Source organism: Lolium rigidum, chromosome 6 (genome assembly GCF_022539505.1).
Source record: "Lolium rigidum isolate FL_2022 chromosome 6, APGP_CSIRO_Lrig_0.1, whole genome shotgun sequence".
Lineage (NCBI taxonomy): Eukaryota > Viridiplantae > Streptophyta > Magnoliopsida > Poales > Poaceae > Lolium > Lolium rigidum.
Genome location: NC_061513.1, coordinates 288,034,269 through 288,049,848, shown reverse-complemented (window position 1 = coordinate 288,049,848; position 15,580 = coordinate 288,034,269). Strand labels below are relative to the sequence as shown.

The window sequence follows — 15,580 nt, the reverse complement described above, 5'->3', positions numbered from 1 at the left end:
CGCCACGGTAACTTTTCCGGAGTTTCGTCAATTGGTCTCGGGTTTTCTGATCCGGGGGCTTTATATAGGCGAAGAGGCGGCGCGGGAGGGCCGACGGGGGGCCACACCATAGGGCGGCGCGGCCCCCCTCCGGCCGCGCCGGCCTAGGGTTTGGTGGCCCCGTGGCCCCCCTCCGGTCCTTCCCGGGTGTTCCGGATGCTTCCGATGAAAATAGGAACTTTGGCGTTGATTTCGTCCGATTCCGAGAATATTTCGTTACTAGGATTTACGAAACCAAAAACAGCAGAAAACGAGGAACCGGCACTTCGGCATCTTGTTAATAGGTTAGTTCCAGAAAATGCACGAATATGACATAAAGTGTGCATAAAACATGTAGATAACATCAATAATGTGGCATGGAACACAAGAAATTATCGATACGTTGGAGACGTATCAAACCTCATCATTTTGATATTCCATTCCCCATAGAAAAACTTGATATAGCCTCTATGATTAAGCATGAATTTGTTTCTGAATCCTCCAACTTGGGTAACCTGTATTACAAGATGATATTTTATAAGAAAGTTTGGAGAATATCTAAGAAAACTGAGAAACTAGTAAGATTGCCTGCGCCTGTTCTGTCTAACCTTGATTCCAGGGGAGATTGGTCGGTCACAGAAGGTGCACTTGATGCACACATAGAGAGAGGAGGCCAACATGCAAGAGACGACACGGAGGTCGAGGAACACCTCGACTCATCATCCGATGTAGCAAGTTCCTCGCACCAACATGGTGGATATATGGAGCCTCCACGTTTTTCTTCTGCACAGGAACTCTACTATGACTACTCCATGAATGACCCACCGGCGTGGAACTCCGACCCTCGTTGGGAATGAACTCCACTTAGGCCAAAAGCCTAAGCTTGGGGGGAGGTATACCGGCATCACTCATTCTTTGCATATTATGATTGCTGGATACTTGTACATACTTGTTTAGTCTCTCTGAGTGGTTTTCTAATGAGAGGGAGATGATATTTGGGGAAGTGCTGCCTGAAAACAGATTCTGGGCTGTTACTAGAAAAATTCGTACGCACAGCCAGAACGTCATTTTGACTTGCAAATTTTTGAGCATGTGCCCCAGGTTGTTATCTAACTTTCATTAGTTGAACACTTTTTGATCTGAGCAACGTAAGATTTTTGTTAATTTCGATTTCTGTACTGCTGTCAGGTTTTGGCAGATTTCTGTCATCCTGCTTTTCGGTGTTCCTTTTAGTTTTCATTCTCTTGTTTTTGCTTTGTTTCTTTCCTAAAACACAAAAAGACCAAAAATATTTCTGTTGTTTCTCTTCACCATTTGTTTATCTTGATTTGTTGCATTTGCTTCGCTTTATTTGCTATTGCTAGTTTGCTATAAGAAAACCCAAAAAGATTTTGCTTTGTTTGCTTGTTTCCTTTTGTTCTTATTCTCAAATTCGAAAACACCAAAAATATTTGCTGTTCTTCTTTGGTTTGTAAAGTTCATTATGAGTTCAATGGTCTTCGGTGGCTGGAGCGTGGTTTTCATTTCATATTATCCAAGCTACACAAGTGAAAAGGCAATAATGACGATCTACAACAATCTGATTGTGGTGAGAGGCTGGTATGAACTCTATTTGTTTTCATTTTTGTACATATACTCATCCATGTGAGCATGCTTAGTTGGTTCATATGAGGTATATGTCATTTAAGAAAATCTAGTAGTTCATGATCTCTCATGATTAGCTCCAATTTATTAATATGAGTAGCATGTCATAAATATTTGCTTGCATTGCTTTATTCATACATAGATATGACATTGTGGTATCCTCCTCTGAATAATTCAGTTGAATCGACTTGGCACATGCTCACGCATGCATATGACTGAACAAAAGTCAATTAAGCCTCGATGATTTACATTGCTTCAGAGTTCTTGTATCACTTTTATGCCTCTGTTAATCTATTTTGCCGCAAGCATGATTATGACAGTTACTGCTCTCTCGATTTGTCGCTCCCTAGTCTTTTGCTAGCCTTCACTTGTACTGAGCGGGAATGCTGCTCGTGCTCCCAAACACATGAAAACCAAGTTATTCCAGAGTGTCCACCATAAATACCTATGCATGGCATTTCAAACCATTCCAAGTAAATTCTCATGCGCTACCTTTAAAACCTTCAAAATGCTTCTCAATTTGTGTTAATGTTTCATAGCTCATGAGGAAGTATGTGGTGTTTAGCTTTCAATCTTGTCATTTACTCCGGACGGACTTTCACCAATGGACTAGTGGCTTCATCCACTTATCCAATAATTTTGCAAAAAGAGCTGGCAATGGGATTCCCAGTCCCGAATTAATTAACTTAAATAGACACTCCTCCATGGTTTGTGATTGTTGGACGGCACCCGAAGGATTCGGTTAGCCATGGCTTGTGTAAGCAAAGGTTGGGGGGAGTGTCATCATCATAATAAAACTAAACTAAAAAGGCACTCCTTCATGGTATGAGATTGTTAGCAGGCACCCGAGGATTCGGTTAGCCATGGTTTGTGAAAGCAAGGTTGGAAGGAGTGCCACATAAAAATGCAAATAATTCATGGGAGCCGCTCTTGAAAGTCCGGTTGGCGAGGTAGTTGGTGTACCCATTACCATTCGTTGACAACAACAAACACCTCTCAAAATAATTTTACTTCGCTTTACAAATGAAAAGCTCTAGCGCATGTTAATCCCTGCTTCCCTCTGCGAAGGGTCAATCTTTTACTTTTATGTTGTGTCTCCATTATTTCTTTGAGCACTATCTTGAGAGCACAACTGTCATTCTTAGTATAATATGCTTGTCTCAAAATATGATTGATTGTGGTATAACTTTGATGCTTTTATCTTTGACAATCACTACTTCTAGTCTTTCTATGAACTCCAGAGGTGCCCGGGCATTTATGTTTTGCCAATCAAATACAGGCAAGCGAGATACCACTCTATCATATTCTTTTATGAACATTGCAATCCTGCTTATATACATGATTCATGATGCTTATTATTAATTGTTGGTACCTCTTCATGATGGACATAGCTGTTAGATGATCTTATTTGCATGCATCTTATTGTGAACTGTTTAAGTATTAGCCATAGCATGAGAATATATACATCATATGAGCAAATGTGTTCGTGAAAGTTCTTTTATCGCTCAGTTGTTAACTGAATTGCTTGAGGACAAGCAATAAGCTAAGCTTGGGGGAGTTGATACGTCCAAAACGTATCTACTTTCCCGAACACTTTTGCTATTGTTTTGCCTCTAATTTGTGTATTTTGGATACAACTAACACGGACTAACGCTGTTTTCAGCAGAATTGCTCTGGTGTCTTGTTTTTGTGCAGAAATCCAACTTTCGGGAAAATCCTCGGAATTTATACAGAAGGCCCTATTTTCCCAGAATACTGACGGAGCCAGAAGGGCAAGAAAGGTGGAGGCCCGAGGGCCCCACACCATAAGGCGGCGCGGCCTAGGGGGGGCCCGCGCGGCCCTATGGTGTGGCCCCCTCGGCCGGCCTCCGACGCCTTCCTTCGGACTACTTATTGGCCTCGACCTAAAAACGCACGGAGAGAAGTCGAAGTCGCCAGAAACCCTCCAGAACGCCGCCACATCGCGAAACTCCGTCTCGGGAGCCAGAAGTCTCCGTTCTGGCACTCCGCCGGGACGGGAATTGGAGGAGATCATCGCCATCATCACCGCCAACGCTTCTCCATCGACCAGCCATGTTTCCCCCATCCATGTGTGAGTAATTCCCCCGCTGTAGGCTGAAGGGGATGGTAGGGATTGGATGAGATTGGTCATGTAATAGTCATAAGATTGATAGGGCATAGTGCCTAGTATCCGTAGATGGTACTTTTATGATATTGTTGCAACTTGTTATGCTTAATGCTTGTCACTAGGGCCCGAGTGCCATGATCTCAGATCTGAACATGTTATTGATTCATGAAGATATTCATTGTTTATGGTCTTACCTGCAAGTTGTATACACATGTCGCTGTCCGGAACCAATGGCCCCGAAGTGACAGAAATCGGGATAACCGGAGGGAATGGTAGCGATGTGAGGATCACATGTGTTCACGGAGTGTTAATGCTTTGCTCCGGTACTCTATTAAAAGGAGTACCTTAATATCGAGTAGTTTCCCTAGAGGCCCGGCTGCCACCGGCTGGTAGGACAAAAGATGTTGTGCAAGTTTCTCATTGCGAGCACGTACGACTATAATTGGAACACATGCCTATTGATTGATTAGTACTTGGATACCGTTTTATTATTATCTGCAAATGCCCCTGCTTTGATTGTTACATGAGTTTCTCTCATCCATGCAACGCCCGTTAATCCGTCCCTGTGCCTACAGTATTTTAATCCTGCTGTTTACTATAATCACTACTGCTGTCTTTGTTACTCTGCTGCTGTTATTTCGCTACTGCTACTGCTATAAAACTGTTACTACTGATAAACTCTTGCGAGCAAGTCTGTTTCCAGGTGCAGCTGAATTGACAACTCCGCTGTTAAGGCTTTCAAGTATTCTTTGTCTCCCCTTGTGTCGAATCAATAAATTGGGTTTTACTTCCCTCGAAGACTGTTGCGATCCCCTATACTTGTGGGTCATCAGTGCTCCACCATGTTGTAGTCGTAGCCTTTTGTGGTGCTCCACCATGGCGGCATCTTAGTCGATGTCGGGTTGGTGCTCCACCATGTCCTCCAGGCTTGGAGAGTCAGTGTTGGTGTACAACGCCTCCATGCCATCCATGCTTGTGAGGTCGTTTTCATTCTCGCTCATATTCTGCATCGTCTGTTCCATCGTCCCTAGACATCTCTCTTACAAGGGAAGGTAGATATGTGGAAGTGATAATGGGGCAATGCAACTTAATCTTTGAGCTCACCATGAAGATACTATTGAATCAATGAATTAAGCCGAGAGAAACCAAGTGTAAGAAGCAAAACACACAATACTTATTTGGAGCTTAGGTATGGAAAGTGGCATGCAAATGGAAAAAACCAGGAAACCAAGATGTTGTAATGGCAAGTAAAGGACCGCAATGGATAAAGAAAATTACAAGTCAATCTCAAAGATAGGAATTATATCCAAGAAACTCACACGGGACGATAATGAGACTCGTGCGACCAAAGGAAAGAGCTAGAAGAACAATAGGGCCAACAACCGCATTAAAATTATTATCCCTCCTTGGTTTTTTTCCTTTATGTTTGCTATGCGGGCATTTTGCTTTTTCCCTTGCCCTTTCAACCAAGGCCAACACGATGGCTTTTCACACAAAGGTCAATCACTCTAGTCGATAATTGTCTCAATTCTTGCGCCATTTCGAACAAGAGGATGACAAGTAGGGAGACATGCAATAAGACTTTTGAAATTGAGAATAGGGCCCATCCCCACTTGGTCTAACTCTTGGACCCGAGGCGCTGTTTGTGAAAGAGAACTTGACATAGCTCAATGTGAAGTTTGGGATCACTCCATGCCTTGTGCACCACCTCATTCAACCAAGGAAGGCGAAGCTAAAAATTATCGAACTTAAACTATCTTGGCCTTCTTCGTACACTATCATTGGCAAGAAGTAGGGGCAACGATCCGACAATGAAGAGGAAAGAGCGTGAAGGACATGTGTGTCAAAGCGATGGTCCCACTCTGAGTTGCAATAAAAAGCGTCAATCTTGCAAAGGGTAGAATTTACTCTCTAATTGCTCCAAGTGAAGTGGTGTTTTGCAAATGAATCTCTTTTAGCTCACAAGCTTGTAAAGTTTCCCGAAAATGTCAAGTTGGCTTCGATTGACGTTGAGCTTGTTCTTGTCCCGAGCCCTACGAATTTGATTAAATTCACAAGGGCAAGCCATCTCACCTCGGACGGTGGCTTTTGCATAAGAAGCTTGGCAAAGAAGTGATACTTGCGGTTTGACGCCGTAGGACCCTAAACCATGGTGATCTTGAAGTCGCTCTCATGGCTAGTGTTTAAAAGTTAAAACGTGGCCACGGGCCCATAAAAAAATTAGGGGGGCGCTGGGCGTCGGTCGGCCGATTCCCGAGGGAAAATCGGTCGTACCCGCACCGTTCCATGGGCACAGCGCGGAGCCTTACGTCCGTTCGATGCTCTGCTCCATGAAGCGCTTTCACGTACAGCTTAAATGCAGTCAGGACCACAGAACGTGCCAGCCGTACTTGGGAATCACCCCGCCGACCGGTCGTCTTTCACGGTGTTGCTACCGGAGCGTTGTGTCTTTTCTCCCATTGCAGCGTTGATTGCTTTCCGTCATGCTTGCATGCACGCGTTGGCTGCTAGCTGCATGGAAGTTTCAGCATAGGTTGCTTCCACCTAGACTACTACGTAGCTTCCTACCAAGTACTGCTTGCTCCACACCTAGTTACAGGAAAAATTCGACTAGCAATAGTGGTTAGACTATCTCAAGGAAATTCTAATCACTCTTATATGCATAGGGAAAAATTGTAACATTGTACAAAATCTAGAATACCACCCTAAGGCATATTACAATTAGAACGAACATGTCACAACATTTTAAAAAGTTAATGCTACAAAAAAAATCGATAAACTATACTTCTTTTCATATAGATTGATTTCCAACAAAAATTCCTTGCAAATACAACAAAATCACAAAGTATTTACAATAAAACAATAATGTTACAAAAACGTGTATAAACCAACAACTTTTTTATGTAGATCGGTTTGCAACAAAAGTCAACCACATTATCCACAAAAACCCTCATACTATTACAATAAAAATCCATATATTCGCAAACAATGGAAAGTGGTAAAGCAACCATTAATTTGCTACATATTTAATTACAATAAAAACTATAAAAAAATTTTACAAAATTCACAAATGATTACAACAAAAAAAAATCCATATGTTAGCAATCAATGCAAAGTGGTAAAGTAACAATTAATTTGCTACAGACTGAATTACATTAACAAAAGGCAACTATTTGTACAAAATTCACAAACAATTACAACAAACAAATCTTACAAGTTTTTTACATTTTCGAATGACTTATGCAACTATCTTGGGAAACACAAATTTCTCGCAAACGTCCAGGTAAAATGATTACAACATCTCTCATGTGCTTTTACTACAAAAATAATAGCCCTTTCACTACACAAAAAAAATACAAGAAAGCTAGCACTAGGGCTTAGGTAGCACGCATGCATGCATATTATCCTGAAAAAAAGCCTAGTACTCATGCAAGCTTGCGGGATCCTTCCAGCAAAGGTAAATGAAAAAGTAATAATTATTATGGGGTCCACCACGAAATCAGGACGTATGGCAGGACCGCGCATGCAGCGCGCTGCTTCGGCACGACCGATCGCTGGCGTTGGATCGGTCGGCTGATAGCAAGCGTTTTCCAAAAAATTATGTGATTTGCGCCTTCCCAACTTGAACCATCAGAGCTGTCCCAAAGCAAAAGAATGCCTCCCCTCGTCCCTATTGCCGGCTGCTTGGTAAAACTCAGACTATTTTCTCCAAATTAACTGGCATCGAACATTGATATGGCCTCTAACTTCGTTTCTTGTAAACACATAATATGACAAGTAGAAGAAGTGATTGTCTCGTGCACAGTGGCATACCTGTCTTGGTTGTTTAGCCCCCGAACATTCCACCTCACAATGTTAAGAAGATATGCCAAGTTCTGGAGGTTTAACAGCTGTAAACTTTAGGGAAGCTGAAACTGAACAACACAAGGCTGACATCAGAAAGAAAACTGAAACTGACAGACAAAGTTCTTAGACAGATACAAAGCAAAGCTGGCACTGGCTAAACGCAGCCTGTGTAAAGCAACAATTTCCTTCACCTGGGGCAAGCACTAGTAGCCGGAAATGCAACAGCTGCAACAAACACCCCTCTCTGACGACTAACATAGGATTTCACTACCATTTGAACTAACTGAACTCGGCTTTCAATGAACTGAACTGATCATGCCGCAGCAACTTCTTCCACCACCTCAAAGTCCAGCGCGGCTCCGCCTCCACCCAACAGGGCCAGGTATCTGAAGTGCTCATATGAAAGAAGTTTCTTTTCACGAAAATACTAAAATGAACCAAGTTAACCTGGTTGTGTACAGTACCTTGGCATAATTGCACAAGTTATATGCGAGTTTGAATTTCAAATAAACACATTAAAGAACTTTGAGATGATTTGGTACTGGGCCAAGCCAAACTTACATGATGTACCTACTGTAAACTGAATATTACATGGTGCAGTTTTATTTGCATATTGAACAGTGTAGTGACATCCAATTCACTCTTTTGACTGTATATGGCCCAGCCAGTTAATACATAACGTAGACTGGATATTACATGATTCATTTCAGTTTCTTATAGTAATTTGCAAGCGGAACAGTTTAACATCTCAATTCACTCATTTGTGTGTGAACCTGAAAATATATCACTATGTATATTACAATGGTTATCCTGGAGTTTGCTTTTGCTACATACACCTACCGTCTGAATCATTGCAAATCTCACGACTGCCGAGTTACTGCAACCATGAGGTTGTACTTATTGGCCAACAGAGAGAACAACTGAATTACCCAGATAAATTACCTCATTAGCAAACTCTATATGCTATATACAACTCATCCGATCAGAAAGGGCGGCCTTATTTTCTTCCATAATCAAACACAAAGCACATTATACTCCGCTACCATTCGACGCTACCGAGTGGTTAGTTGACTGGCTATGGAATCTATGGATGACTGAGTCAGGCGAGAACTGCAGGCTTCCCCTGAGCAAGTGAGTGTCCTCCTTCAGGGACGCATTCTGGCTCATGTTTTTCGCCGGACAATCCCCATCCCTGATGCAGTTCAGAACCTCCACTACCTCCTTGATCGACGGCCTCAGCTCCCTCTCGAGCTGCAGGCACTGGAAGGCCACCTCTGCCACGCGGTCTATTGATTTCTTCGTCTCGCTGTCAGTGTCGTAGCCAAGCTCCGGATCAACCAACTGGACAATCTCATGGTTTTGAATCCTGTTGAGAGCCATGTTCGCCAGGTTGATCTCGCTGTGGCTCCTGCTCATGTCCACGGCAGGTTTTGAGGATATCAGCTCCACCAACACGACGCCGAAGCTGTAGACGTCGCTCTTATCGGTTAGCTTGTAGCACTGGTGGTACACAGGGTCGACGTAGCCCGGTGTGCCCTGTGGAACAGTTGAGACATGGGTGACCTCCAGAGGGAACAGACGCGATAACCCGAAGTCTGCAACTTTGACATGGAAAGCGTTGTCCAGTAATATGTTGGTCGTCTTGACGTCACGGTGTATGATTTCAACCGCATGGAGGTAGGACAGAGCTTCTGCCGTTTCTATGGCGATGTTCATCCTTAGAGGCCACGTGAGGCCTCGCTCTGCCGCACGGGAACCGTGAAGATGGTCCGCAACTGTCCCATTGGGGATGAACTCATACACCAAGAGAAGGTCACGGCTCATACGAGACGTACAACCGTATAGGATGACGAGGTTCTGGTGGAGAAGCCGGGACAGGATGTCGACCTCATTCAGAAATTGCTCGACTCGCTTGTAGTTGTTCTTGTAAAGGCGTTTCACTGCAACTACTCTCCCATCCTTGAGTTTTCCTGTATAAAAAAATGTCGAAAGTTGCCATCAATATTTGTCATTTCCAGGTGAATAATGACAAAAAAAATGATCAAAATAAGAGTCACAGATGGATTTCATAGCATTTGCAAAAATTTCACCTTTGTAAACAGTTCCAAAACCACCATCACCAAGTTCCCTTGAAGCACAGAATCCATCAGTAGCCTCTTCAAGTTCCTCAAAAGTGAAGATGTGAGGAGAACCACCCAGCTCCAGGTCTTTACTGTATGATGAATGCATAGAAGACCCACTCCGCATTAGCTCGGACGAAGTTCTAGCCTCCTTTCTCTTCTTGCGGTTGTACCACAAAAGAACGGCCAAGCACCCAATGACGATACCACCACCTCCTGCTCCAATACCTGCTCAGGACAACAATATAACACGTTAGCGATATGTAGAAACTAAGATATCTGACTAATTCTGCATCTTGAGACTCCGCCCCTTTATCCTCCTAGATCTGCTACAGTTCTGATGAGAACAAGTAATGAGAACCGAGGAAAAAAATAAGCCAAGCAGGCGGAGTGTTGATACTCACCTATTTTAAGCTTCTTTGTAATCCTACTTTTTGGTCCTGCAAAAGAATATACTCTGTAAACAATTTTATCATTTATAAACGTAATAGTAGTCAATTGACAAATGATAAGAAAACTTATGTAGGATGGATTGGTATTGTCACAAACTCATGATCAATTTGCAAGTTTCAACATGAACTCACTGTTGTGGCTGGTCAACAAACAAGATCCAGGAATGCCTAATATTCAGATTCTTAATTGAAGGTGGCAATGTACCAAGAATCCAATATACATTTCATAAGAGACACAATCACAGCACTCTTCTGAACCCGTGAAGTTATTTTAACACTTAATAACGCAGGCATCAGCTCCTCTAAGTACCCACTGGTTCAGACTACACACAATGTTCAATTCAGCTTTGCGATCCTAATTTCACAACAAACAGATGCAGTGACGTCATGTCAACATGCTTGAAACACAGAATAGGACATAGAAAAGTAAGCGCATTGATCGGCGGATTGCGGGAGTAACAAAACCAGGAAGATGGTACCGTCAGTACGGCATCTTGCTTAAATGGTGGTTGTTGACTAATTCAACAAATGCATTTGACTTGAACTCGATAAGCTCCAATGTCTCAATCAATTAGGTAAATAATTTCACAAGCTACCAAAAACAAAACAATAGTTTATATGAACGTCAAGAATCAAGCAAACACTGAAGAGTTAGTCGGATTTATATTCCCCCTAGCAACAGCGACGTAAAACCCAGTAAACCTGTTCTTAACAGCAATTCTATGCCAGATGTAGTACTTATCATCTTTGGTAACTACGTGGGCTGTGGTCATTTGTTGTTCAGTTCGCTGAGTCCGTCACTAGCACCTGCATTTTTCATAAGAATACTAGCAATTCCTCTGTTTGTCCAAAGAAAGAAGCGCATTTGACTAGGAAAATCAATGGTGGCGCTAGCTGTCAGCTAATTTCCTCAACTTAACTCACCGCACTTGTCGGGGCGGGCGGCGCCGTCGCAGCTGCAGAAAAAGCCCGCACTGCCGTTGCCGTACCTGCACTCGCCGCCGCTGGCCACGCATTTGGGGCAATTATCCGACGGCACCTTCCACTCAAGCAGGAACCCTCGCCTCATGCTCCCGACGTACTCCTCGCCGCCCTGAAACCCAAGAACCGGGACGACGGAGAGACTGCAGGCCGAGGGGAGAGGAGCAGCTCCGCGCTCGCGCTGGCTGCCGTACTCCCCGCCGAGGCGGACGAAGGACTCGTTAACGCACGGCGTGCGGTGGAACCCGGGCGGCCGCCGGGTGCAGTTGTAGAGGACGAGCAGCTCCCGGTTCTTGGTGCTGATGGTGTATGGCCCGAGCCCGATGCCGGCGGACACGTTGAACCACCAGCGCGGGCAGCCGCCGGGGTCCGGGACGAGGAGGTTGTGGTCGACGGCGACGAAGGAGGAGTTCTCGGTGAAGATTGAGACGACCTGGTACTTCCCGAAGACGGAGCGGGCGAGGAGCGCCTGCGGGCTGGGAGTGTGGGTGCCGTTGCATCGGAGCTGGAATGACGGGGACCCGCACGGCGGCTGGCCGGGCTCCTCGAGCCAGAACGGGTAGGTTACGGTCAGGTTGCCGCATGTCCTCGGCGAGCAGGCCGCGCCGGCCGGCGCCGGCAGCCTGAGGATGGAGGCGGCGAGCAGCGGGAGGAGCAGCGAGAGCGGCATGATGGGGCTGGGGATGGAAAGAGGAACGGGTGATTGGACTGAACGGGCGAAGAAGACTAAGAAAAGGGCACGAGACGGATCGGACGGTGGAGACGTGAGACTTCGAGGCAATGGACGGTTGGCAGGGCCGACTTTGACTAGTCTGAGTCAACGCGTTGTTTATGCCCGTGATTTCTGGGTTGCCGTTTCCCACCGGCAAGATCGGGGCGGCGGCGGCGGCGGCCACGGCTGGGGACGGAGACGGCGACGGCTTACCGGCCAGCGGCCACCATTAAAAAATGACTAATTCGACGAGTGAGCTAACTTACCACTGCTGCTATCAGCGGCAGGCGGTGGCGGCTGCCATGTGAGGAGGAACCCGTCGCTGATGAGCTCCCGGTAATCCCGGGGGTTCACCTCGCCGGCCGACGGCCCGCGCACCGTCAGCGCCGTAGCGTTGCACCCCTGGATATCGTATTCCCCCGGCTGACCGTAACGCCCGCCGGCTCGGACGAAGGTATTGTTCCGGCAAACCGTCTCCACCAGCCCTTCTCGCCTCATCGTCCTCGGCTCCGGCGCCTTACTGCAGTTGTAGAAGACGAGGTTCCGGTTGAGGGGGCTAACCGCGAACGGGAACCCGATCTTGGAGGCGGTGTCGGCCGTCGGGACGTGGCAGGGCCGCCCGTCGCCGGAGCCGTTGAAGAGGAAGTCGCCGAGCTTGTGCACGTCGGAGACGAGCAGGGAGGCGTTGGAGTAGAAGATGTCGAGGATCTGGAGGCCGTAGTCGAGCGCGTAGTACCCGAGGTATGGGATGTCGCCGGTGCAGTGCACCTGGAACCCCATTTGCGCGCACCGGTTCTCGTCGGCCTCGGCGCCGCGCGAGACGACGCCGAACGGGGTCCGTATGGTCAGGTTGCCGCATCGCTCCGGCTCGCATGCCGCCGCCGCGAGCGCCGCCGTATGGGCGACGGCGGCGAGGAGGAAGAAGAGAAACATGGCAGCCCGTGCCATGGGAACATAGGAGGATTCAGGGCGAGGATAGATTGACGGAGGTCTGTGATGATAGTTAAGGATGAGAGTGATCTTTTGGAGCCAAGTCCACAAGTGGTCGGAGAAGATTAGCCAGTGAGCGAGTGAGTGGGTGGCGCCGCCGGAACTTTTGACTGCGCGGCTGGGGAACCATCGTCCACGCACCCCGAATTCCGTCCATTTTCCCCGGCGAGGTCGAGCCATGATGTGACGCTATGGACCAGTATGCGTGTGTGTGTGTGTGTCCAGCCACCGGCGGCCTTGCCGCCTCGATCGGTCCCGGAGTACCGGCTAGTGCACGCCATTGTCGGCCATGCATGCTCGGATTAGTATGGTACGCAGTTGACTCGTAACAGGGGTCGTGCGCCCGTGAACAGTACAAGCCCGCCAAGACTACTAAACCTCTGAGCTGGTCAATTTTGAGGTAAAAAACTTTGAAAAATTGAAGCTTTAAAAAAATTAAATAAACAAAATATCAACCTTGAAACTTACCCATTTAATACTTTTTGCAACAATATGGTCATTTGCGGTGCGAATGAAAATGAAAATGTGACGGTTTAGGGCCGATGTGTGGTTACGGTGACTGGTGTGGTCCAAAATTCAGCACTATATCCAAAACCATAAGGGATTTGTTAGTTGTCAGCTAATTTCGTGCTCAGTTAAGTTTTACACCATTTAATTTGTATCATGATTCATGTTAGTCATGAGTTGTAACATAATTTGCAACTAAATTTTGATGACATCGTCTAACTGAAAACAAATTTAGTTCTTAGTCGACGGAGAAATAGTCACGCCAAAACTACAAAGGGTGAAAGAAGTCTAATGCAAAGTACACAATGGCCCGCCGACATAATTAAGAGGTCAGAGTAGACTAGCTGGTCAAGTCGTCGGCCGTACGCTATACGTCTTGGTACTACCTTCTTTCCACTTGTTCTAATTAATGCATATCTTAGTGCAAACGTCTACCTCTACCTGGATCGGACCACTAGTTTACTGGCGGCAGCAATCTAACCGAAGCTTCATGCAAGTGCTCTAGCCACTAGATGCATATGCACACGTATCCCGACCATCCCTCGTGGCTGCGAGGTCAGCACTTCGATCCACTGGTCAAATGACACCGTAATGCAGCACAAGGTGCGCGTCTAGCCAACTGGAAAAGGCCAAATGTCCACGAACCAGAGAAAACCTACTAAGGGCTCCTTTGATTCAAAGGATTTGCATAGGAATTGTGTAGGATTTGGTACCTATTGGAAAATTTTCTATACATGTTGTTTGATTCATAGGAACATTCCTATAGGAAAAAAAGCATTAGCTCATATCTCATGAAAAAATTCCTTTGCTACAATCAAACACACTTCATCTTCCTATAGGATTGAAGTAGACATATCATTCCAATTCTATGCATTTCCTATTCCTATACTTTTTCTATCCTTTAAATCAAAGGAGCCCTAAATCAGAAAGCAAGAGCAAGTGCCCGAACTGGCCTTCCGGCTGCGGCGAATATCCGGCCGCCACGACTAGCTGGGCACGATCGAGTACGGCCTTAATTATCCCCTCAGGCATCTGCAGCTTAGTGGGTAGTGACAAGGCTCATCGCTTGGTTTGATCAGGGGAGTCCAAATCAAAAAGATGATTTGACGGGTGAACTTACGTGGAGGTGGACGAGGATGATCCCATGTCACGAGGAAGCCGTCGCGGATGAGCTTCTCGTAGTCCCTCGCGTTCGCCTCGCCGTTTTCACCCATCACCGGCACGAGGCAAGGGTCACAGCCCTCGATAGGGTCCAAGCTCGTCTCCTCGGTGCCGATAAACACCTCGCTCTCCTTCCCGCACCTCATCCCCGTCTCCACCAGCTCTCCTCTCCGACGTGCCGCCGCCACCGACGCTGCTGCTACCGCTGTGCAGTTGTACAGGATGAGATCCAGGTTAACGGGGTCGACCTTAAACGGGAGGCCCAGCTTGTCTGAGGTGTTCCAGCTCGGGCCATGGCAGCTATTGGAGGCCTGCAGTAGCTCCAGCTTGCGCAGGTCGACCGCGCGCAGACTGCGGTCATGGTAAGAAATCTCCAGGATAGCAAACCCCAATTTTCCAGAGCTCCGTAGCACTGGAGTGTTGTTGTTAAGACAAGTGACCTGGAAGTCCTGGAAACCACATGATCTTCCCATGTCCATGTTGATGACCCAGAACGGGTCGGCGATTGTGAGGTTGCCACACGGCTGGGCCGAGCAGGCTCCCCCTTGGTGCTGCCCCTCGGCCGGCCGCAGCCACCAAACCGAGAGGAGCACCGAGAACCAGCAGGCCGGAGGCATCAGAACACAAAGATTTGCAACGACTATGGTGTGGGGACTGGCTGGTATACTCGACAGTACCACTCGGACGAAGACTGGTATATGGGGACGGCGGGTGAGCAGGAGGTCGCCAATGCCCGGAAGATTTGACTGGAAAACCGGGGCAAGAGGCGACCCTACTCCACCAATTCGACACCCCCTTGGACGGGTAAAAGCCATGGCTTACGATTTTCTCCGGCCATACCAACGAAGTTGACGGGCAAAGCTGGTCTTGACGGTGACCACCAGGGTACTCTTGTCGACTTGTCCTCTAACAATAATTTAATCACCTGGATCCTTTGTGCAGAGTATAATTGGTATCTTCTCGATATTAATATATGCTCTTTGTCGAAAAAAAAATTCAGTGGGTATTGAAATGATTGGTT

At 46.5% G+C, this 15,580-nt stretch overlaps 1 protein-coding gene across 1 annotated transcript; it reads right to left on the bottom strand.

Annotated features, from left to right (window-relative positions):
- Positions 1 to 8,369: 8,369 nt before the first annotated feature.
- Positions 8,370 to 15,374, bottom strand: LOC124664320 (LEAF RUST 10 DISEASE-RESISTANCE LOCUS RECEPTOR-LIKE PROTEIN KINASE-like 1.2). The gene is made up of 5 exons (XM_047201867.1): positions 14,550 to 15,374; positions 12,168 to 12,762; positions 10,161 to 10,196; positions 9,727 to 9,984; positions 8,370 to 9,606 (listed from the first exon to the last, which is right to left on the bottom strand). The coding sequence occupies exons 1-5, from the start codon at positions 15,372 to 15,374 to the stop codon at positions 8,666 to 8,668; spliced, it is 2,655 nt and encodes an 884-aa protein (XP_047057823.1). The 3' UTR covers positions 8,370 to 8,665.
- Positions 15,375 to 15,580: the final 206 nt, after the last annotated feature.